At 41.4% G+C, this 24,535-nt stretch overlaps 1 protein-coding gene across 9 annotated transcripts in view; it reads right to left on the reverse strand.

Moving 5' to 3' along the window:
- ADAMTSL1 (ADAMTS like 1) overlaps positions 1–24,535 on the reverse strand; it is a 953,154-nt gene that overhangs the window by 101,930 nt on the left and 826,689 nt on the right. For all 9 annotated transcript variants that reach the window (XR_009051238.1, XR_009051237.1, XM_057720944.1 and 6 more), the window contains one exon: positions 8,121–8,248. Coding sequence is in view for 7 of the 9 variants with exons in the window: in XM_057720944.1 (XP_057576927.1) it covers positions 8,121–8,248 (128 nt within the window). In the remaining 2 variants the exon portion in view is untranslated. The remainder of the gene's footprint in view (positions 1–8,120; positions 8,249–24,535) is intronic.

Consider the following 24,535-nt stretch of genomic DNA (forward strand, 5'->3'; position numbering starts at 1 on the left):
GTGAAAACTCCCTGAAATAAGAATTCCCAGCTGAAGAACTGAAGAACTCAGTGGTCAAAGTTTAAGGAACCACAATCAATATGAACCTATGAAAACTTTTTTCTAAAAATGCCAACAACAACTTGTACATTTGAAATCAGTAATGACGGATCCTGACTGTTAATGACCAGTTACTGTCCCTTGCTGGCCAGAAACTTTTCAGGATCTGGCTACCTGGCAGTTTCAACAAGAGTTGCTTTGTTACAGATAATAGTCACATTAAAATGCATGATATTTTCTTTAGTCTGGGTCTCTTTCCAAGTGCCTTTCACATTTCACAGCTCAGGAATTTTTAACTCCTTCCTGTCCTGCTGTCTCTCTTGCGAGGCCTCCTTCACTCCCACTTCCTGCCTCCTGAATCAGTGCTTGACTTTTTAGTCAACTCCACACCCTTTCTCCTCACCAGTCCTCTGATAAGTTCCCCCCCATCTGTAATTTTCCCCAGATTTCACTGCAAAAGCTGTCCTTTGCCATCTAGTCTTCTAGTCTCCCAAAGATAAAGGAAGTAAATTTGCAAATGTTAGAATTTCAGGTAAGGGGACGTTATAGCTGGTAGTGGTGGGTGTAGATTGCTCTACTTGATTTGTATGTAAGAGATTCATAGAACTTTTAGGTCTAAAAAAGACCCAAGTGTGCATCTATTTAAAACCCCTCTGCTTACAATAAGGACACAGCTTTACAGTTCTCAATCTGCTCTAAGTTTTGTAATTAGGCAAATACCTTCCCTAAAATCTTACCTATTCTATTGTTACAGTAAGTTTCCTTTTTAGTGGTAGTGAAAAAAATAGGTGTTTCTCTCCCATCCAAATCATTACATGGTTTTAGTTAGTGTAATCTAATAAAATAAATTATTATACTTTAGTAATAGTCTGACAACACTGGGAAATGAGGTGTAATATATGAGCAGAGAATATAGAAAATGGATAATTTAACCAGAGGGCACTGGTAGCCTCCAGGCTATGTTCAGACCACTGACATGTTTGGTCTGGAAAGAATTTTTTAAAAAATTTGAATTAGTTGGGCTCAGTAAAAAAAAAAAAAAAAAAAAATGGAGAGGTTAAAAAAAAGGTATGTGTGTATGTGTGTGTGTGTTTTGGTTTGGTTTGGCTTATACGGAAGAACTGTAAGATCTACCAACATTAGCTTTGTGTTTTTCTTTGGCAATAGTAAGATGAAAATGAGCTGTGCCCTTCAGACAGGGTGTGGGAGGCAGAATAATGCACCCCCCCTCCAAAAAAAGAGCTGTCCACATTCTAATCCTTGGAATCTGTGACCATGTTATATTACATGATAAAAGGGAATTACAGTTGCAGTTGAAATTAAGATTGCTGAACTGACCTTAAGACAGTGAGACTATCCAAAATTATCTAGGTGGGCCAGTCTAATCACTTGAGCTCTTAAAATCAGAGGAGGGAGACTGAAGAGTTTGTCGGAGAGAGGCAACATGAGAAAGACTCAACCCACAACCGCTAGCTTTGAAGACAGAGGAAGAGGGCCAAGGGCTAAGGAATGCTGCAGCCCCTAGAACCTGGCAATGATACTCAGTTTACAGCCAGCAAGAAAACAGCGACTGCAGTCATAGGTCACAATGACCTAAATTCTGCCAAGAACCCAAATGAAAAGGAAAAGCATTCTTCCCTGGAGCTTGGAGTGTACCTTGTTGACACCTTGATTTTATCCTGGTGAGACTATACTGAGCTTTTGACCTACAAAACTGTAAGATAATATATGCATTGTTTTAGAACTCTAAGTTTGTGGTAATTTGTTAGGGCAGCAATAAAAAACTAATACACAGGCCATATACACTGTCTATATTACCTAAGTTACTATTCCAACAAAGATACAAATAACTAATAAGCTTGTGAAAAGATGCTCAACATCATTAGTCATTAGGGAAATGGAAATTAAAACCACAACAAATTATCATTTTATATCCATGAGGATGGCTATAATAAAAAAAAAGTAGACAATAACAAGTGTTGGTGTGGATGTGGAATAACTGGAATCCTCATACACTGCTGATGGAAATGTAAAATGATGCAGCCTCTTTGGAACAGTTGACAGTTTCTTAAAAAGTTAAAAACATAAATGTGTCACACAACCCAGCAATTCTACTTTTAGGTATATATACTCAAGAGAAATGAAAACATGTCCACGTAAAAGCTTACACATGAATGGTCATTGCAGCATTATTTATGACAGCCCCAAACTGGAAACAACCCAGATGTCTATCAAATGACAAATGTGGTATATTCATACAATGGAATAATATTATTCCACCACAAAAAGGAATGTAGCATACATGCCATAACATGAGTGAATCCTGAACACATTATGCTAAGTCAGTAACAGAGGACCGTGCATGACTCCACCTATTCGAAGTGTCTAGAATAAGCAGATCTATGAAGAATAGTATATTAGCACTGATCGTTACCTAAGGCTGGAGGAAATGGGGGCATTGGGGAGTGATGGCTAAGAAGTGTGGAATTTATTTTGGGATAATGAAAATATTCTAAAACTGAGTGTGGTGATGGATGCACAACTCTGTACTAAAAGCCACTGACTTGTATACTTTAAATGTATACAACAAAGTATACTTGTACAGTAGGAGAAGTATACCTCAACAGAGTTTTTAAGAAAACAAAAACCTTGGTGTGCTGTGATGGTTATACAACTTAAAAATTTGCTAAAATACCACTGAACTGAACACTTATAATGGGTGAATATCATGGGATGTAAGTTATACCTCCATAAAGCTGATAAAAAGAGTTTTAACCTAATTTAATCTTTTCTTGATGAGTCAGGGTCAACACTGTGACTACTAATTAATCATCGTGCACAAAAAATGGGAAGGACTTGGTTTTTCTCCACCTTTGCGGCTCTGTTTAGTTGGTGTGCCTCTGGTATCAACAATGCAGGGCCCTTAGGACCTAAGGAAGTGGGTAGGGCTTAGACTGCTCTTCCCTGCACACCCCCAGGCTGCGTGGCTTCCTTCTCCTTCCTTGTTTCAATCACCATTCCCTAAAGATATTTTTTTTGCCAATGGCAGTGTGTCAGGTTACTCAGATTACTGCCATTACCTCTTCTAATGATTCAATTAAAGTTGACGACTCCCTAGGACACTAAGGCAGCAAGTGGTGCTGTCGTAACTTCTTCGGCACTGTAGCGTCCCAAATGAGAGACCCCCACACCCAGGAGAGCTGCGTGATGCTGCAGCCTCTCCTAGAGACAACCAGCCAAGGATATGATACCCACTACCTGTCCAGCCACCCATCCTTCCCTCATTCCACTGGACAGATGTGGGAACTGCTTTTTCAGGATGTGAGATGGCCTAGCCTAGATCATTTGTACTTCCCTGTTTGTTTCCTCTCGTCTACTGGGCAGCAGAGTAAGTTGGATTCTCCTGCTATACTCATCCATTTTACTTGAATTCTGTAAAAGTTAGACCTCTTTAGTGGGCATGCTACACATCTATACATATTGAGGAAAACTTAACGAACTTGATTCCTCAGTATTGTATCAGATGATGAAGTCCCTTGACGGCAGCTTGAACTGGTCAATGGCCATTACCCTGTTGCTCAGAGCAGCACCAAGAACACAGCCAAACTTGCGTGGCTCTAGTTCCCTCTGATCTAGTGCACCGTGGCAAACCTTCCTTTACTGGTCTTTGCCGCTGGTGACAAACCCTTCTCTGAGCCCAACTCTCTATGAAGCAAAATCCTCCTCTGGTTAACAACGGCTGGATGAAAAATTCAGAAATGCCAATTTGAAATGACTTACATTATGAAAAGCTTAGAAAACTCCTTGCCTTTTATTGCAGCTACTAAATCATAATGAGGGGGCCGAGAAAGAAGAGTTAAAAAAAAACCTGCCTTTTATTTTTATTTCCCCAGTGAGGTTTCTGTGATCTCTTTATTAGACACAATATGTGTCAGCTATTCAACTCATAAAAAAGCAGAAAAACATGCCAGGAAAGGAGAAATATTTTCTCTCTCTTCCTGTGAAAACTTTGGATGAGCTCATCTGTGTTCTCTCCTTTCAATGAAAGATACGCTCATCCCTCAGCCCCCATCTTCTTCTCATTTTCCATTGATGATGTCAAGCAGGCCTTACATTATCTCTTTTGTGATCTTATAAAATCAATGACAACCAAAAACGTTTCCCTTATGGCTATGACCTCATCAATGGGTTACACCTGGACAGGCCTCATCTGCATTGGTAAGTAAAGCTTCTCTCCACTGATCCAGACTGAAGCAATTTACCAGGAAACTACTGCTTTCCTTCAAAATGCTGCCTACACCATTTAGATCTGCAAGCTTTCTGAGCTACTCTGGCTAAGCGCTGAATCTGACTAGTCAAGATGGCGCTCCAATCTCAGTGCCTGTCTTTGCGTACACCAGAAACTCTCCTTTACCTGTGTTTATACCTGTGCACCAAGTAATCAGTTCTTCAGCACGTTAGGCATGTGACATTTTGGTGACATTCTTACACTCCTCCCTAGCCCCTATCCTCCCCTCTCATTTACCTTCTGAGCAGTGAAACAGGCATCCAATTAAGTCAGTGTAGGACAGAAAGGAATTTTGTGCCACTGGGTCTACGTGGTTGTGAGTTTCCTGAACCATGGAAGGAGGTAGGGAAACATTAGGCATCTCCATGCTGAGAGATACTCGCAAAGTACTCTCACACCTTTGGGACTTAAAAGATAAAATCAACACATACTGTTGAGTCTGGAGAGAATCAAAGTGTTCTAAAGACAATACTTTACAGGCTCAAACAGGGCAGAAGAGCAAGGAAGATTTGGTATATCTCAAACTAAATGGTGTTTATATATTTAAACAAAAACTGTGTGGAGAGTACCAATGGACCTACAACAAACCTGAGAAGCAGAATTGACAACACACTCAACTCAGAGGATGGGGCAACTCAACAGGAGAGGTCTAGTTATGGGCCAGGGAGGGTTCCTCAGACCTCCCTTCCTCTGGCCCATGTGAAACGTTCCTCGTGTAGCCACTTCCCTTGCACTGGATCCAGGTACTCCAACCACTTTTCCGATAGCTAATTCAGTTTCCCCCTTGACTTTGAGACGTTGAGACATTGAGATATTAGAATGAGGTGCTCTTCAAAGGGTTTGTGAGCACTTCAGTCTCTGCAAAGGAACCTCCCCTACTGTAAAAATAACCTGGCTTTTGTTTCATCCTCACAATAATAATAAGAGCTAACACGTATCGAGCGCTTGCTACATGCCAGGCATACTTATAAGCATTTTATGTGAATGAAGGCGTTTTATCTCCACAAGAACCTTCTGAGTCAAACACTACTATTATCACCATATGACAAATAAAGCAACTGAGTCAGAGAGCGTGAAGAAGCTGCTCAGGGTTATGTAGCTTGGACGTGACAGAGTCAGGATTCAAATCCAGACCCTGAGGCTCGGGAGCCTGCAGACGTAACTGCCATGCTATGCCTGCTCTTGTGAACTACTGTGAACAAATTTCCCTGCATCTGGTCGATTCAGATGCAGTGGCAAGGCCAAAGTCTGCACATTTCTTATAAAATCATGGGGACACCTGAGTGCTTTGAGCCTCAAAAGAAAATCTTTTCTCCCCCTTTGGCTTACATTTATATTGACGTCAAGGTAAAAACTCTACAATGTCTTTAAAAGCACAGAAGCACTGAGATTTACCATGAGGATTTGGTTGTGAGCTGAATCAGCTCCTAAGTCCGTACTTGAAAATTATCAGTGTGAAGACTTACAGTGAAAAATATGTGGAAGCAAAGCTGGGCTAATGTTTTACACATTTTAGAATTGTTTTCAGGATGTGTTTCATTCTGGAAGAGCTAGAGAAAAACAGGAAACATTTATTGAGTGTGAACTATATGCCTGGCATTGGGCTTTTTCACACGTGCAGTCTTATTTAACCTCACAACAATCCTGTAAAATAGGATTAATTTCAATCTTACAGGTAAGAACAAAGACTCAATGAGGTTGTACACTTTGTTCAAGGTCACACAGTTAATGAACAGTATAACTGGTAACACGATTTAGAAATGCGTCGCATCTGTCCCCCTGCAAAACCCCCCCCCCACCAAATACATTATATTTACGTTGTATCTTATACACTGCTCTGCAGGGTACCTTTGAAGGAAACTGTAACTATCTCTCCATTCTAGGTAGTCATGTATACATCCATCACCTTCACTAGTCTGTAAGCCTCCCGGAATCACAAATCTCAGGTCTAACTGTTGCTCTGCATTGATAATACTTGGCAGAAGGTGTGCTCAGAACAGTAGCTGGTGAGTCACTTAAAACTGTGAGTGTAGACATTGACACCGGGCTAGATGACAATCCCAGGTAAAGACACAAATACAGTCTTAAAGCAGTATATCCATTTTGGGCCTTAACTTTCAGAGCAACTATCTGACAGATTTGCCAGCAGACCTGAACAAACCCCACTACTGAAGCCCAAGGTGCAGCTTCCTAAGCCCTGGGCGTGGTGTCCGTGAACTACTTCATCGCTCAGCTCCTTTCCTCCCTTTCCCCCCGTGCCTCTTTGGCTGCTCTCTCTCTTCCCTGGCTTTGAACATGTTGGCAGCCTCCAATAGCTCTTCTTCAAAGAGCTGAAGACAAGCCTGATGTTACAATTGCTTTGCTTAATTCCAGACAGGTTTCCATGAATCGTATTAAATTCAGGTGAACAAAGGGTATTTAGTCTGTGACAGAGCTGAACCGTATCTGGATAAATATAAACAAGAGAGTTAATCCTGTAAGAGCCACTATTTGCCAGCAGTTGGAAGGGTGTCAGCAGCACCCTGGCCAAGGCAGATGGGAGGGAGCAAGGCAGAAGAGAATTAACCAGACGGGTGCTGAGCATCTGGACTCTGTATAAAGAGGGGCATAAAGATTGTGACTGGAATACATTAGGAGCAAAGCAAATGTTCTACTCACAGAAAAAGAGGCATTAATAATATCAGTCTGTAATCCAACCCAGGGCCCCTTAGCTCGCCTTCTTCTTTGCTGACTTTCATCCTCTCTGTAAAGTGTCTTGCTCAAGGTCCCTTCCTTGATCAGCCTTAGGTCATAGGGGTAGAAATAGTGTTGCTAAACAGATATGCAAGGGAGTAGCATGTGTGACTGGAAAACAGTGTGACAACATAATCCTGGCGTGGACGGATGAGGTCAGTGTGGGGTGATGTCGGCTTTTCTAGCATCTATTGAATCATCTGATGAGCGCGGCAATTGAAAAGAATAAATACAAACACATGCAACACACCGCCACAAAGGCTGCATGGCCCAGATCTGAGGAAAGGGAGCCCGGGTTGGCAGCATCTGTGTGGAGAGGTAGGAACCATGATCTAGGGGTTAGGAGACCTCAGTTCCCTTCTCCCTGCCACCAGCTGAGTGGCTATGTGGCCTCAGGTTGCCTGGCCTCTGAGAATTGAAGGCTCTCGTCCAGCTGGTATCTAAGGTCTCTTTCAGTTTCAAAAGCAAGGATCTGTTCTATGTAAGAGAGGTTTTTATAGAAATACCTTACTATGGTATGAGACCACAACCTTGGGAGGCACTGTACTCTGAATTGCAATTTTCTGAAGTTGCCACATGTAGAATGGGTTGCCTAGCCTCTGTGGATAAAGGCGAAGTGTTGGCAGGGGCATTAGACCAAGAGATTGAAATAAATAGAAGAACACTTGTGCTCCAACCCACGGCCACAGAATTCCAATTACCCAGGGTCTTAAAGTCTTCTTTGCAACAGGTGGAGAAATGAAAAGATCATTCAATGATCTTAGGTCGTGATTGGTGTCCCCAACAGGCTACTTACTTGTATACATCCCCTTTGGTCATGTTCTCTCCCACATCTCTGCTATCAAAATTCTACTCCAAGTCTAAGACTGCTCAGGTAGGATGAAACTACGCCCTCTTTGGCTATCAGCACTTACTTTCATTCTATCTCATGTACACTTTATCTCCATTTAATTACAAGTACAGATTATAAACTTCCAGAAGGCAAGGTATGGACCTTATTTATGTCTGTGTCCCTGGGCCAGTCAAGGGTTTCTGAATCGAACAGGGATTTTCACATTACCTGCTAACGTGACAGCAATGGAGACAGAGTCATATCCCAAGGCATTTGTGGCATTGCAAGTGTAGAAACCCACATCCGCTTCCACGGGGGCCAGGATCTGTAAGGAATCGTCTGGCTGGAGAAGAATCCTGGAGCAACAGGAAAGAAATGTAGACCCAGTCAGGTCACTGGACTCCTTTTGGGCATTGGATATGGGTAAAGCTGGAAGGAGCCTCAGGATATTCAGAACCCTGTTTTGACAGCAGGCACAAACCAGCCACAAGGACACTCAGGAAACCAGCCTCTCTTGCCACTTGGGTGTGATTCTGGTAGCGAGCCCAAATGAGGAGGTTTTGGACTGCTCATGCAGTGTGTTGATTACTCGGTCTAAACGCTAATAGTTGGAGCAGACAGCATATGTGCACTGAATACACGTAACTCACACACCGGGGATGAGAGGAGACGCTAGAATGAAGGCTGCAGATGGATCTGGGGAAGGCTTCTGCAGGAAAAGGCAAAGTTATAAAGGAGGAGTGGGGCCTGGTTGGATGGTGGAAAGTAGGCATAGCTTCCAGATATGGAGACAGGCATCTGTTAAGGCCTGGAGGTGGGAGAGAGGCAGCCTGAAAAGGAATATTAACAAGAGGATCTTGACGCACATTTGAAGGAAACTGTATCTGTAACTATGTCTCAATTCTATTGTCTTCATTAGTCTGTAAATATCATTGGGCACAAAAATTAGATCTTATTTATTGTTTTCTTTCCCACAAAACTTGGCAGAGGGCCCTCTGTAGAGAAGGTGCCAGCAAAAGGAAGGCAAAGCCTGCCCTTAGGGGTCATGGTCGAGAGATTTCCAGAATAATCACCATGTAGTTCAGACACTTCGCTTTACCTGAAAAGAATTATAAGAGTCAAATTGTGAGCACCTATCATGAGCTTCAGAATCCACTCCTATCTCAGTCTATTTTTTTCTTTTCTAGACTTATGACATTTCTAAGAACTACTTGTGACATTATGGCAGTTAAGCGGATTAATGTCTAACCGTGACTTGAAGCTGATGTCTTGGTGAGGCTGATGATAACTGGAGTGTGTATGCAGAGGTGGGAATCCAGAAGGGTTGGGGGGAGGAATGGATGGGAACTTCAGAGACCCAGTACTGGATGGACCTGGTAGAGCCTTAGGTCAATAAATCACTCAACAGCACAGAAACGATTTAGTAGTGGCTTTGGGGCTCTTGGAGTCAGTCATTTCCATCTTTGTAATTATTTCCACCTCCCTAGTTTCCAAAGGCTCCAATAACTGTTTGCATTATATCATGTTAACATCCATCCATAGGAGGCAAGCAGCTAAGGGGTTGTTTTTCAGGAAAGGGAAAAAACAAATCATGAAAAGGCCAGGGGAACTCCCAAGACTTCATGGTGAAATTAAGACTAGGAGTCAGATCTCCTGTCCCAGCAGCAGTCTCCCACTATACAATTCTTTTTCTTTACTATGTCTCTGGCTGGGTCCTCTCCAGACTCTATGCAATTTGGTGCCATGTCTATCAGATCTTAATTATTCTGAGGTGGGTGACCAGTCTGCCAATGAATCAGGCCTCCTCAACTCTGCTTTTGGTCTTGGACCTATTGCTTTGCATTTTCTTACCTCCTGTTGGAGGAAAGGCAGAAGGAGGAAAGGCAGGAGGAGGAAAAGCACAGCTTACGTCAATCATTCTTCAGTCTGGCCATGCATGGGAAATTCTGGTAAAAATGAGGAAGGAAATAGAAAATCTTAGCTAAAGGGAAGTTTCTGAATGGTTTATGTTTGATTCAGTGCCATTCCAGACCACCACCACTATTACAGAGGCAGTCTAGCCTCTGTGGCACTGAACTAGAGCTGAAACTTTGAGAGATGACAGAGAGGCTACAAGACATTGCAATAGAGGCTCATCCACTCATTCATTCACTCATTCACCTAAGTTAGGTATTTTCTCTCAAAGTCAACAATTACATATTAATTGGCTAGTTTATTTCAAAGAGCTAATAAGAGAAAGATGATTATATAATTTACTTATCTTTAGTAAGCCATACAATAGTTTAAGTAATAATACCACTTTTTTTTTTTTAAACAGGAATCTTAATAGATGCAACATAGTATCATTGCTAAATCTTTTCAGGTGTTCAGGCTGTTTTAGATTTAAAAAATGAAACACTGACTTTATGATTCAAATCTTTATGATGTTCCAGGAACATGTTTGCCTCCAAAACAATTTCCAAACAGGAATAATGAAATCAGGCTTAACCAAATTTCATTAGAACTGACCACTTAGGATGACTGAACTTAGTGGCTCATTATTCAGTTTTACCATCTTCACAAGGCAGGGATTAAGATGTGCTAAATTCCTAAATTCATTGAGATAGCTTCTTCCCTATCAGAACCCTACCAGAAAGGGTACTTGAATATTCAGAGCAGGAGGCTAGAAGACAGGTCTTCTAAACTTGATTTTGTTTCTGAGATTTACATAATCACCACTGGCAAATCCCTTCATCTTTCCACATTTCAGCTTCTCTACTTCTAAAACCCAGTTGACATATGGTTTTCTATCCAGCAGAGGGAACTGTTAAAATGAGGTATATAAGGAAGCTGCAGACCACCTTTTGGTACTTCCAGTAACCTTTCCATTGGTAATGTTGGATACTCTGAATAGAGAATTAAAAGTGAGGAAGGACAGGAGATGAAAAGATTGTGAGGAAGGAAGTGAAAGGGGCTCATGATACTGGCCAATTTCTCCCACCAAACAATTCATTAGCTCTCTATATTCAGATTGCTTTTTCCTCCCATAGAACTACTGCACCTGCGTGATCTCATGCAGAGAGTCTAAACCCCACTCCCACACTGGGCCTGACCCACCTGACTTTTTTTAAGTGAGGGTAAGCTTTTATAGCTGCATCAGTTCCTCCAGGCACTGGTGCTACTGAGTGAGCCTTGATGCTTCCTGCCTGTATGAAGCCTGGATAAGAATTCCCACAAAGCTGGTGAAGAGAAGGGGGAGATCTACCACATCAGGCACAAAGCCAAGAGGCTCTGAACTAAGATTAGAATAATGGGAATGGAAAAAGTGGAATCTACATCTCAACATTTAGCCTTCACATATTCTTCTATTCCATAAACTGTATACAAAGATAAAGAAGCTTAAGTATTTGCCTTCTTGAAGCAGTCTTAAATATTGTCTTAAGACAAAATATACATGGCACAAAATCTGAAGTTCTCATTTACTGCGTATACTTAGAAATTGTTTCTAGTCCTAAAACTGAATTCTTTAGCTCAAGGAGGTACATAGTTATTTGGTGTCAGAGTCAGGATTTGGAATAGGGTTTCTTGGTCCTGTACCTTTTTTTTCCAATCTTATCTTTAATAGGTCCCTAAACTTGGTAGATGGGAGTTTGGAGGCTGCCACTAGGGGGAGCAATACTTCTGGAGAGCATTACCACGCAGGACTCTCTAGGAAACATGACAAGGCAAAGAAAGGGCTTGCTGGAGACTAAGGTTTGCTTTAGTCTCTCCATCTAGCTTGGTATCTAGGGAGAGAGATTCCTGGGAGAAAAAAATTTTTTTTTTTTTTTTTTTTTTTTTTGTATTTCAGGCATCTACTCTATTAATTTAACTTAATTTTTTGGTAGCTGATTTCTGTCAGCTTGTATTTAGGTTTCAAATTTGACAGGGCTGTTTTAGAATACACCGGCACAGAAACATAGTGTTGCTTTCCAAGCAAAACCAGAAAGATTTCTCTGGGGTTGTTTTGGAATTTATGGAATTAGAGGATGAGGGGACATGGAATGGGGCATAATTAAGACTTACATAGCAGATGGTACTGTGGTCATATTAGATACATGAATACTTGCTGCTTTCCTCCCATACCCACAATCCCTTTTGGTTTACTGGGCTAAAGCTTACTGCTTTATTTCTTATTTTTAGCTAGAAAATGAAAGAATAGTTTTGCTTTTCTGGTGACCTTTACTTGTAAGCTTCTTTGTGACATCTTGTCTTCTCAAGCATCCTATAAATTAAGGACCGCTTGAGAGAGTACAAATAATTGTTTCAGCTACACAAGTAAAGCCCTTGTTGTCCAAGTGAGTAGGATACAGACAAAGTGCTCGTGGGCCACTCCTACTGAGCACAAGCTCCTTGTGGTGGTGCTCTCTCTTCTTCATATACAATGCAGTCAGAAGGAACTCTCCTTTGAGAAGGAGGCCTCTCTGGGTGTCTAGAGGAAAGGGCTAGCAATTCTGTGCATGGGGCGGTATCATGATGCCTTCTAAATCCTTGGCTCAACAGTGACACCACTGTCTGTACAGGCCCACCTCTCAAAGTTATGTCCGCAACCAACCACGTGAAACTGCAGTAGAGGGGAAGGCTTCCCAACTTCCGTCAAGAGACACAGACTCATGTGGTGGTCCATGACTTTGCACAAGACTTTCAGCTATGTGAGCCTCTAAGCTACTCCTGCAAATTGAGGATAACACCTCAGAGAGTTCTTGTGAGGATCAAATAAAGGAGTGAGCTTACTGTCTCTAAGGAACTATTTCTAAGAAACAGTTGCTTACTGTGTTCTATGTAAAAAGACATCAGCTTAAGCATCAGGTACATCTAATAAATTAGTAATTTTTAATGGTACTGGTCAGGGTAACCTACATTACCATCTTGAAATTCCTCCTTGGAATTTCCAATTGTCAGGACAATTTCAAGCTCTGGACACAAAAATGCCTATCTGCTACATGGGCCATCTCAGGTCTCTCACCCTAACAAATCATTCTTAAACCCATTTTAGGTCTCAACACAGGACTAGGACCTGGAAATCATAGAAACATCCTTTCTCTTTAGAACTGTGCCTTCCTCTCCTTTCAAACTTACCTGTCCCATATCCCAACACAAACTTGTCTTTCCATTCAAGATGGCCCCTTTGACTCTCCTCGTCATTAGTTTGGGGCAGGGATGATGCTCTTCATCCTCCTGTCGATCCTTCCAAATTCTGCCCATCCCTTAAGAATGAGTTCAAGTTCAACCTTGGGTGTTACCACAGTCCACAGGAATTCCTTCCTTTCCTGATCTTCCAGAGTTGTTTTAAGTTGTACTACAAAGCCCTTTCCATTCTACATCTCATTCCTTCAGTTAGATTGTAAACAAATACTTCAAGGGCTGGGACTCCTTTTTCTCTTACAGTTCCCTCTTCAGTATTCAGTATAGTGCTGACATGCTGAATAAACTCTTGTTTAGTGACCTTTAAAGCAATGGAGCTGAAAATGTTCATTTTGACAATGTAGCACAGTGGATAAGAGCACAGACTCCAGAGTCACAGTAACTGGGTACCAAACCCAGCTATACCACTTAGTAGCTTTGTAACCTTGGGCAAGTAATTTACTTCTCAGTGACACAGCTTTCTCATCTATAGAGTAAGGAGAATTACTGCACCAACCTAGGGTTGTTATGAATATTCTACATGAGTTCGGGTGTTTCAAGAACATAGAAAAGTACTTGACATGTGGTAAATACTATGGCAGTGCAGGTTATTATTATTCCTTTGTTGTTATTGATATCACCATAGTCGTCATCATTCACTCTTCATGTCTGAACCTATGTATTTTAGACGTTGTGAGGAGCTGCTTTGCCATGGGTAAATGCCTGAGAAACAAAGGGTTTTCAAGGAAAAAAACGCATAAATCAGGACCACGGGGAGGGGCTAAGGAGTTTGCTATGTGAGAGAGCAAGGCGTGGGCCACAGGTGTGTTTATCTTGGTGGCAGCCCTGAGGATGGGAAAGAGGCACAGAGGACTGAGGCCACATGGCACACTGGGTTAGTAACTGTCTCAATTCTATTCTTGACTGAATCTCAGGATAAGGACAACTAGTTATTTCCATAACTGTTTTAATGCTATTAACCAAATACTGAAATCTTAGAACACAATAAAAAAAAGCCAGAATTCTGCAACTGCAAAAAAAAAAAAAAAAAGAGTGAAAGAATAAGAATTGGAAAAAAGTGGGCTTAGACGCAAATAATTTAAAGGGTACTGTGCAAAGAACATCAGCTCGCAACTCCTAGGAGGAGATGTTGAGATCTTTTCCTTACCCTGAAATGCAGAGGTTTTTTTTTTTTTTTCCTGCTTAGGGATTCCTAAGATTAGGATAATCATATCTACCACAAAGGGAAAGTGGGAACAGCTATTTAGTAGATAAGTGTATAAGATTTATACAATTTTATTCTTACTATCTTACTAGATTGATACTATTATCGCATTTTAGGGAAGACGCAAAAGCTCAGAGAAGTAACTTGCTCAGCTGGTGCAGGGAATCAGGAATGGGGAATGACCTTTGACCTTTAAAAAACTGACTCTATTCAAGCATCCACTGGGGCCTAATAGGAAGGTATGTGGTTTGGCTTTATTTTTGGTTGGGGTAAGTTGTGCCAAGGTTTGTAGTTACTCAGGGAAATGGACAGTCACTCACAAGAATATTCTGGATTTTAAATAGCTGAAAGGCATGTGGTTTGGCCTCATTTTTGGTGGGGGATAACTTGTGCCAAGGTTTGTCGTTACTCAGGGAAATGGACAGTCGCTAACAAGAATATTCTAGATTTTAAGTAGCTCAAAGCTGGAGGACAGAAAGAATGCTGTGAGAGGGCGTCCTCTGCAAGAATTTTTTTCTGAAACCAAAAATTATAGTAGCCCAGAGACTTGCAAGGTAGACTTTTGTTTTCTACAGATATTTTGGGGAACAGATTTGAGGTTCATGAAGAGTTTCGTATCACCATTTGGCGAGGGCAACCTTTTTTTTTAACCTTGGCTGTTTTTAATTTAATTGCCAACTAAAAGTTATTTAATGCCAGAAGCTCCATGACTGCTCCAGGTGGAAGTATAGAAAATATTTTTGGAATGGAAAAGGTCACCTAACCACACATTCTTAACCCTGTCTTAATATTTTCTGCCAAACCTGTCAGCTTCCTTCACTTCAGAAATTCATAAAGTCTTCAATGTGCTAATTTGAGCAGTTCTATCTGCCTGCTGGGTAATTCATTTCAAACTACAGACCTCTGCGTGAAATGATGCTGACTGGATTTCCTGTTTACCTTGACTAGAGATCATCAAACTCCAGTCAGCTGCCACCTGCTTTTGTAAATAAAGGGCACACGGCCACAGCGGATTAAGAATGTTCTATGGCTGGTTTTATGCTACATTGGCAGAACTGAGTGGTTGAGACAGAGATGGGATTGCCTGCAAAGCTAAAATGTTTACTATCCAGCCCTTTGCAAGAAAAGTTTGCTGACTCTGACCTAGAACATGCAAGCACTTTCACTTCTGGTTTGTTTCAGTGTCTTCCTCATTTGTACAAAAATGTTAACCACTTTTTCAGACCTGCTATTTGCTAGGACCACGTTTCTAGGAAGAATAAATTAACTGCTAGGGGGATCTTTTGAGACCCTCTAGCTTTTCAGAGAAGAGACAGTGGCTGGTTGTCACTGATTGTCTCATGTCCTCTAATGTTCTCTGTTGTCTGATTCATGCTGGTCATTTCTGTGACCTTGCATTGATCTTCTATACTTTTTTTTTTTTGGGCCAAGCTTATGCATTTACTGGGATGGCTCCTTTTTCTCTGACTTGCTATTCTTACACTTTTCAACTGGGAAAAACATTTGTCATCCCCATTTCCTTTAGTTCTACAAAGGAAATGAGCCAAACCAAATTGAAACTGCTTTCTTCCCTCCCTATCTGCCCAGCCTCCAGTTTTTATATTATCTACAAACTTGGAAACTGCATTTCATGTGCTTATGACTTTCACATATAGCATTATTCACAACTGTGGTTCTGAAATTGACCCTGGAGGCATTTTCCATCTGATTCCCTCTTCCATTCTAAGAAGTTTCCATCTGTGGATACTCTATGTTGCCCAAGCTAAAGCCTTCCAAATACTCCTTAATTCATCTCCTATTCAACACCACTTTGGAACATTGTCCAGAGCTTTCTGGGAAGTATAAACATTTAGAGCATACAGATTTCTCTGTCCTACCAGGTCCAAAATGTCAGCAAAAAAATGTCAGTAGAGTATAAGCATCCTCTCCTGTTGTCTGGATTTAGGCTGATAATTCTCCATCACACTGTGTTTTCCTAGACACCTTTCTAGTGCTATTCTTTGAACAACTGCCCAGGGGTTCCTCAAAATGAGAGTAAATCTCCTGATTTTGTGATGTCCTGGAAGATGGTGTGGTACACCAGTCTCATCTCTAAGTGACAATGATTATACTGTCAAATGTGTATCCGCTGGGTGCCAGGCACTTTACAGGTAATTTCTGTTCTTTACTCCTTCACTTTTCTGCAGGATGGGTATGATCATTTTTTTTTTTTTTTGGCACACGGGCTTAGTTGCTCCGCGGCATGTGGGATCTTCCTGGAACTGGGATCGAACCCGTGACCTCTGCATTGGCAGGCGGATTCTTAACCACTGCGCCACCTAGGAAGCCCTATGATCATTTTAACTAATGAGAAAACCAAGATCCAGAGAGGTTCAAGTGGACTTATGTGGATACTAAGTGGCAGAACTAAGATGCTGTGTTTCTAGCCTTCCTGTCCTCTACCACTGTGAGTTGTCCTCAGGGTCAAGAGATATACTGTCAAGTTGCTTCTCCTGACCACGGGGGTTGGGGGAGTGAGGTGGGTGCACCCAGACCCACAACAGAAAGCAAGCAGGGACTGGCTTAGGGTTTAAAAGGCAGAAACCTGTTGGCATCAGCCTGTTCCCCAGGGTTCCATATAGATGGAATGGCACCTGCGAGCCGCTTCTCCATCCCTAAGAAGGAATCAGTATTTTCTTTCAAGTATCTAGTTTCCTATGCTTCTTTATGTTCATCTGCATTCCTTTGAAAAGTACCATAACCTTTAGGAAAGTCTTGTCTAAATGCTTTAAGACTTCTGTCAGCTGCACTGTGAGGAGTATGTGACCATTAGCTCACTCTTGGACCAAAGGTGTTGAATAGCAAGCAGGGACTTCCCTGCCAGTGTGGGGCTATCAGCAGTATTTAGATCTTTCTCAGAGGAAAGGACGACTCTTCATACAGCTTCCTTCCCAATTGGGTAATCCAGCTCCCTGTGGCAATTTTGGAGAATCTGACTTTTTTTTTTCTGTAAAGAAGTTAGCAGTGTTATAGGTATTGTTTCCGGAGTTGGATTCAGATGTAGGAATACTGAACATATATTTGTCCATAATGATACGAGCCTCCTGTTATTAGATGTGTGGAAGGATTATTTACGAGATTCTTCAGCTAGGGTTGCCCCCTCTCCAAATGCAAATTCAGCTTTTGTCTGTATCTCAACTCAAAATGTGGTGAAGGGTAGAAGGGCCCAGGAAGTATGCAGTATTTATCAGAGCGAGTGACCCAAAAGCAAGAAACAGTTCAGCTTTGGAACAATTATAATGTTTACTGAGTGCCTATTATGTGCCGAGCACTGTGCACATTTACATCTACGTGTGTATATGTAAAGGTAGAGTGACCAAGAGAAGAAAAGGCTCTCCCCGAAAGAGATGTGCCACAATAAAAACAAAAGCCTCACACACTGGAAGCCAGCTGGCTAGAAGATAGAATGTTAATTTACGCTAGGTCTAGCTTACCCCAATGGCTTCTTTCTAAAACAATGGCTAGCCCATGTATTCAACTAAGGTTAAAATCAATATGAAGAAACAGGGTCACTGGAGTTAGACTGAATCTAACATCTCTGTGCTTCAATTTGTAAGCATTTGTAAAACTGAGATAGTAACCTCGAAGGGTTATTGTAAGAATAAACAGACATCTGTAAAACACTTAGAACAGCATGTAGCTCATAGCAAGTGCTCAATAAATGTTAGCGATGATGGTGATGAGGAGGAGGATTTACCCACTGGCCTGGATGGGATGGGAGACAGGATACCATAAGATATGTACTCTCCACACTTATTCACTCTATAGCAGTGCTTGCAAATTGTACAGTCGTGTGCCACAGAACTTCGGTGTTCCTGAAACTTCCCAAGGGGAGAACATGTAGGTAAGGTAGAAATGTTAAGTTGGGAGTGGGTACCCCTCTGGAACTCTGCCATAATTGCACATGAGAGACCAGAGGTCCAGATTATGTAAAACCATGCAGACTTACTCCTCACCCCCCCCCCTTCCATCAATTTATCATCTGTCTAGTATCTATTATGCTCTTGGAATTGTTGAGAAAATAAGATACATTCTTAAACATTTGCCTTTTAAGAAGAGTAACATAATCCAGAAGGTAATACAGAAAAACAAATAACTAATTCTAACACACAGTGGTGGGGCTGACGTAGAGTATTACGCACAGAGTACCATGTGGGTTGTGGAGGGGGTCATCTGACCCAGCCTTGGCGGGGTGGGGGGGGGGTAGGTTTCCTGTCAGGAAGGATAGGATTAGGCAGACAAAGTGGATTGGAAGTTCCCAGGCAAATTCGTAAACAGCAAGTTAATTGGGTACCGCAGAAGGGCTGAGCTCAGTGGGGGTGAAGTGAGGGGTCTGGTAAGAGATGAAGCAAGAGAGGCAGACAAATGTCAGATGATAAAAGGCATTGTAGATCATGCTAGGGCATTTGGAACTTATCCTCAAGTGCTGGCAGACCATGAAAAGAATTTTAAGCCTGGGAGCAGCATGGACAACTTTGCTAGAAAGATGCTCTGGCAGTAGTATGTCAAATGATCTAGGGCAGAAGTCAGTACACTTCTTCTGTAAAGGGACATATAGTAAATATTTTAGGCTTTCAGGGCCACCTATAGTCTTTGTTGTATATTCTACTTTTTGTTTTTAATAACCCTTCAAAAATGCAAAAGCCATTCCTTTAATAACCCTTTAAATAACCTGGGTTCAAATCCCAGCTCCACCACTTATTAAGTGCGAGACCTTGAGCAAGTTAATCAAATAGCTCTGGGCCCAATTTCAATGCCTCCTTTAAAACTCATTCTTAATAGCCTTAAAAAAAATTTAAAGCCACTGGCTGTAATTTGCCAGCCCCTGATCTCGAGAAGGCAAATATAGAATTAGGAGGCTACGGCAATCATCTAGAGCTGACGAAGGGAAACCAAGTACAGGCAGTGAGAACGGAGAACAGTGGAGAGGTGAAAGAGCCACTGAGGAGCTAGAACAGTCTAGAAATACAGGCAGACCTCATTCTATTGTGCTTTGCAGATACTGTACTACATTTTTTACAAATTGAAGGTTTGTGGCAACCACACGTGGAGCAAGTCTACTGGTGCCATTTTTCCAATAGTATTTGCTCACTTCCTGTGTCTGGGTCACATTTTGGTAATTTTTGCAATATTTCAAACTTTTTTTTATCATTATTATGTTAATATTTGTCATGGCAATCTGTGATCAGAGATCTTTGATGTTACTATTGCGATCTGCTCAGATGATGGTTAGCAGGTTAGCAATAAAGTATTTTTAGATTAAGGTATACAGACCGGTTTTTAAGACATAATGCTTTTGCACACTTAATAGCTGACAGTATAGAGTAAACATAACTTTCATATATACAGGGAAACCAGAGAAAATTGACTCGCTTTATTGTGATATCTACTTTATTACAGTGATCTGGAACTGAACCCACAATATCTCAAGGTATGCCTATATTTTGGCTTGGAGAGCTGGATGGATGGGGGTGTTCTTTACTGAGATAAGGATTCAGGAGTTTAGCTTTAGAGATGTTGAGTTGACCTTTCCGTGGGGCACCTGGGTTAGGATGCCAAGTAGACAGTTTTACATCTGAGTCAGAAGAGAGATGTGCTCTGTGCTAGATACAGAAGGATCATCAGCATTCAGAGGAGACCTGGAGCCACAGGGTCCTAGTGTATACAGAGTGAGGCTACGAACTGGGTAGCTAAGAGGCGGGCAGAGGACGAGGAATCCGCAAAGACGCTGAGAAAGAGTAACCAGAGAAGTAGGAAGCAAGCCAAGTGCATGTGGTTTCTAAAGCAGTAAGAAAGTGTTTTTAGGAAGAAGGGCTCGGCCTGTGTAGAACGTTGCTGAGAGCTCAGATTAGATAAGGCATGTTTTGAAAGACAACTCTCTTCTTTTTGAACAAACAAGAAATAAGTTTTTTGCGGGGGAGAGGCCTTGACCCAAGAGGCGTGTATAGCATGTGTTACATGCAATGTGAGGTGGGCAAATAGAAGCCAACTCTATAATGATCTGAGCAGAAATATTAGGCAGGATTTAAAAACCTCGTAATTAACAACCTTGGGGGGTGGGGAACCTAAGGTAGCCTTCTACACGTGAACTATTTCTAGGTTATAAAGTGGCTGCTTGAGGGCCATAATGTTTTCAAACCACTCAGGTACCAGTAATGCACTAGGCCCATGGAGTGAGGCTAGAATACGTGTCTTCTGGCGGATTTTGCAGGGCAGCAATTTGGGGGAACCAGTCAGTTACAGATCCACAGGAGCTACACTGACTCAGCAATGAAAGCAAAGGAAAAGGAGGCAGGGTGCTCTTGTTTTCTCAATTAACTAGCACACAGCCCTGTGAAAAGCACTTTCTGACTCACCCCTGATGGCTGTGCTGCAAAGTCCAGTCCTGCTTCTTTGTTCTCGGGCTGAACCAGGTGGCCACGCTTAAGTTATCTTAACCTCTAGCCACCCAGAATTTTTCTAGAAAATTGGCAGATTTGGAGTCTGTTAGCTTCCACTATGTCTGCTCCCTCCACACACAGGCACTTTGTGGTCGCTCTCAAATCCCAGGCTCAGGGTGGACTAAATCTAGCACCCATGTATGTGTGTGGGTTGGTGGGAGTCTGGCAGGGAGGTGGGGGATGGGAGAGCCCTTGGAATTCCAAAGTGTCAAATTCAGGCATGGAGTTCTGTCTGTCTCCACCACATCTTTTAACAGAATGAATAGCAAGTGCCTAATTCAACTCTGAGGTTCACCTTCCTCCATTTCTCTCTCTCATGTCTTCTCAAAGGTGGTCCTGGAACCACTGACCTCAGAACCACCTGTAGTGCTTGTCAAAAGGCAAATGACAAAAAGATGTGATGCATATATACAATGGAATATTACTCAGCCATTAAAAAGAATGAAATAATGCCATTTGCAGCAACATGGATGGACCTGGAGATTATCATACTAAGTAAGTCATATAGAGAAAGACAAATATCATATAATATTGCTTATATGTGGATTCTAAAAAAAAATAATACAAATGAACTTATTTACAAAACAGAAACGAACTCACAGGCTTAGCGAATGAATGTATAGTTAGCAGGAGCAAAGGGAGGAGGGAAGAAATAGATTGGGAGTTTGGGATTGACATATACACACTACTATATTTAAAATAGATAATCAACAAGGACCTACTGTAGGGCACAGGGAACTCTGCTTAACACTCTGTGATAACCTAAATGGGAAAAGAACTTAAAAAAGAACAGATATATGTATATGTATAACTAAGTCATTTTGCTGTACACCTGAAACTAACATAACATTGTTAATCAACCATACTCCAATATAAAATAAAAATTAAGAAATCAACAACAACAAAAAAATAGAGTTAAGTCTGAATTTAGTGCAAAGAAATGCAATGATGGGGGCCTACTGTAGAGTTTCTGGGGTAGGGTGGGACTTGGGTATTTCCATTTCTAACAAGTTCCTGGTAATTATTATGCACACTGAATTTGGGAACCCCTCCTCTATCCGCTTTTCAAAGTTTAGAAGTTTTAAGAGAAGTATTGTGACCACTGGAGTTTAAAAAAGCTTGAGGCTCAAGTTATTGTGCCCTCTACTAAATCTTCAGTGTATCTTAGTTTCTGGAGAGCAGAGACACTTCCTCACTTCTGATCTCACTATCTGGCACCCATTGCTGTACCTAATACCCAACAGAGACTTGGGGAGCTGAAGGGACGATTGCAAACAGCCCCTTACTAGCCCCCAACATATACTCATGCTCCTCTATAATCCACTCACCGCAGAGTAGCCTGTGTGAGTCTATAAAATTGGAAATGACATCATTTACTTTCCTGATTAATATCCGTCAAGATCTCCCTGTAGTGCTCAGACTAAAACCTCAGCTCCTCATCCCAGCCTCTGTTTGCCCCCACGTCCTCATCCTATATCACCTCTACCTTCAGCCTGCCATGCTCCAGCCAAACGAACTTCTTTTGGGTTCTTTCAACACAGTAAACTTGTTTTCACTTTGGGGGTTTTGCACTGCTTTTCCCTTGCCTGGGAAGTCTCTTCCCTCTGATGGCATATTGGTGGACACTGGTCATCATTCCACTCTTGGCTTCTAGGTCACCTCCCCAGAGTACCCATCTAATGTGGTCAGCAGATCGTTCCTTATCAAAGCCCAGTTTTAGTTTTCTGCCTGGCATTCATCACCATCTGATATTTTTCTAGTGTCCTTTTCTGTGTTTACTGTCTTGCTCCACACTCACTCATTAGTTCATTCACTGTTTATTTAGTGTCAGTTTGGTGCCAGGTACTCTTTCCAGCACTGGGGACACAGCAGTAAAGAGTCTACCCTTATGGACAGGCAATTAGCACGTAAATATATAATATGGCAGATGACGATAAAATTCTGTAAATGAAACAGAGTTAAACAGAGCAGGATAAAGCCTACAAAAACTAAATGAAGAGGAGACAGCAACTACCTGAAAAAGAATTCAGAACAATGATAGTAAAGATGATCCAAAATCTCGGAGAAGGAACGGAGGCATGGACTGAGAAGATACAAGAAAAGTTTAACAAAGACCTAGAAGAACTAAAGAACAAACAAACAGAGGTGAACAAGACAATAACTGAAATGAAGGTTACAGAATAATACAGGGTGCTCTTTCAGATGGCATGAGCAGGAAAGATCTTTCTAATGTGTGCCAGTTGAGCAGATCCCTAAATGCACATAAAGTGCAGGAGAATATGGACTTCTGTTTCATTTACCACAATATTCCTAGCAAGTAGGTGTGTATCTGGCCTATGATATAGATTAATAAATATTTATGCAATGAATAAATATGCATACCACTCTCTTAGCATTTAAACACTACATTTACTTCTCTGGGTTCCAAACTAGACTTTGAGGTGCAATGACAGGGAATGAGTCTCCTTTCCCTCCATCCCTCACATCTAACACAGGGTCTGGCTCACAGTAAGCATGGGAAAGTTTGTAAAATAAAGGAAGAAGTAGGGATTAGGAAGAACCAGTCTGTTGTAATACACCAAGGGACATCCTATGAGTGATTGCTTAAGTAGTTGACAGGTGCTTCTAAGAATGATGTGAATTCAATTTTAACTAGTAAGTTATATATCTGATGAGATGTGGTAATATCTGAATTGTTAGTGATTCTTTCTGAAAACCAATTTCTTTCAAATCAAGCTTTGGCATATTTAAAAGCCAAGAAGTAACAGACTTCAGTCACTTTCTTTCTACCTTGACCTATCCTACTGGCTCAGGCTATTTAGAATACACTTTAAAACATCTGCAAAGTCCTACAGACCAATAGCCCCTGAAGCCTGCAGACTCTTTCAGAAAGATGGATTTGGGTACTCAGCAAAAACAGACTAACTGAACTATAACACTGGGCATTTCAGCACCTCTCTGTTTGAAAATAAATGAGCATTTCTGAACTGCTACCAGACACAGTAATGATAAGAAGCAATGAAACCCAACACAAAAGAGGTCACCACAGCCACAGTGAAGCAGTCCCAATGGCAGTTCTCTGCCTCCTGTGTGCTCTGTACAGATGTATCCATTTTATTTTCTCAAACAGCACCTGGACAACTGCATAGAAAACTAAGCACCAGCCATATTTCTTACTGGCTAGCTAAGTAAAATGGAAAAATTATGATGTCAAGGATCAGAAACAGAAATCTCTTATTTTTCCCTACCGCACGCTATTAACTTGCATTAAAAAGCTCTATTAAGGCTAGATCTGGAAAAACATCTTGATAGTGGCAAGAACTGTAGGACTGTTTGCTTGTGGCCCGCACATCCTTTCCTTCTTAATGTTACCCCCCACTGTCGCTCTCACCAATGTCCTGGTGACTCATGACCTAGGCTGTCCTAGGCCTACAACTTTTCATATCTTTAGCACCTGGCTGCTATGTTTCTTTTTTAAGCAAGATTCTGTTGAAACTTCTTTATCTTAAAGCCATGAGACTCTTGTCGCCCATTAGGTGAAAATTAAAAGGCAAAAGTAGTATTTCTAAGTGGTATTTCAAAAATTATTGATATCCTTGAGATTACTAGGCCAAAAAATTGTTCATTGATCATAGAAGTACTTGGAAAACACTGAATACTATATCATCCACTTGGAAAGTCACAACACATGTTGGAATGCTTAAAGGAGTTAAAAATTGGAAAGACCAAAATAATTTTCACTTGGGGGTTAGTTAAATACACTCAAGAACAGTAATCGGCTGTTGAAAAAGGTGATA

Source organism: Hippopotamus amphibius, chromosome 2 (genome assembly GCF_030028045.1).
Source record: "Hippopotamus amphibius kiboko isolate mHipAmp2 chromosome 2, mHipAmp2.hap2, whole genome shotgun sequence".
NCBI lineage: Eukaryota > Metazoa > Chordata > Mammalia > Artiodactyla > Hippopotamidae > Hippopotamus > Hippopotamus amphibius.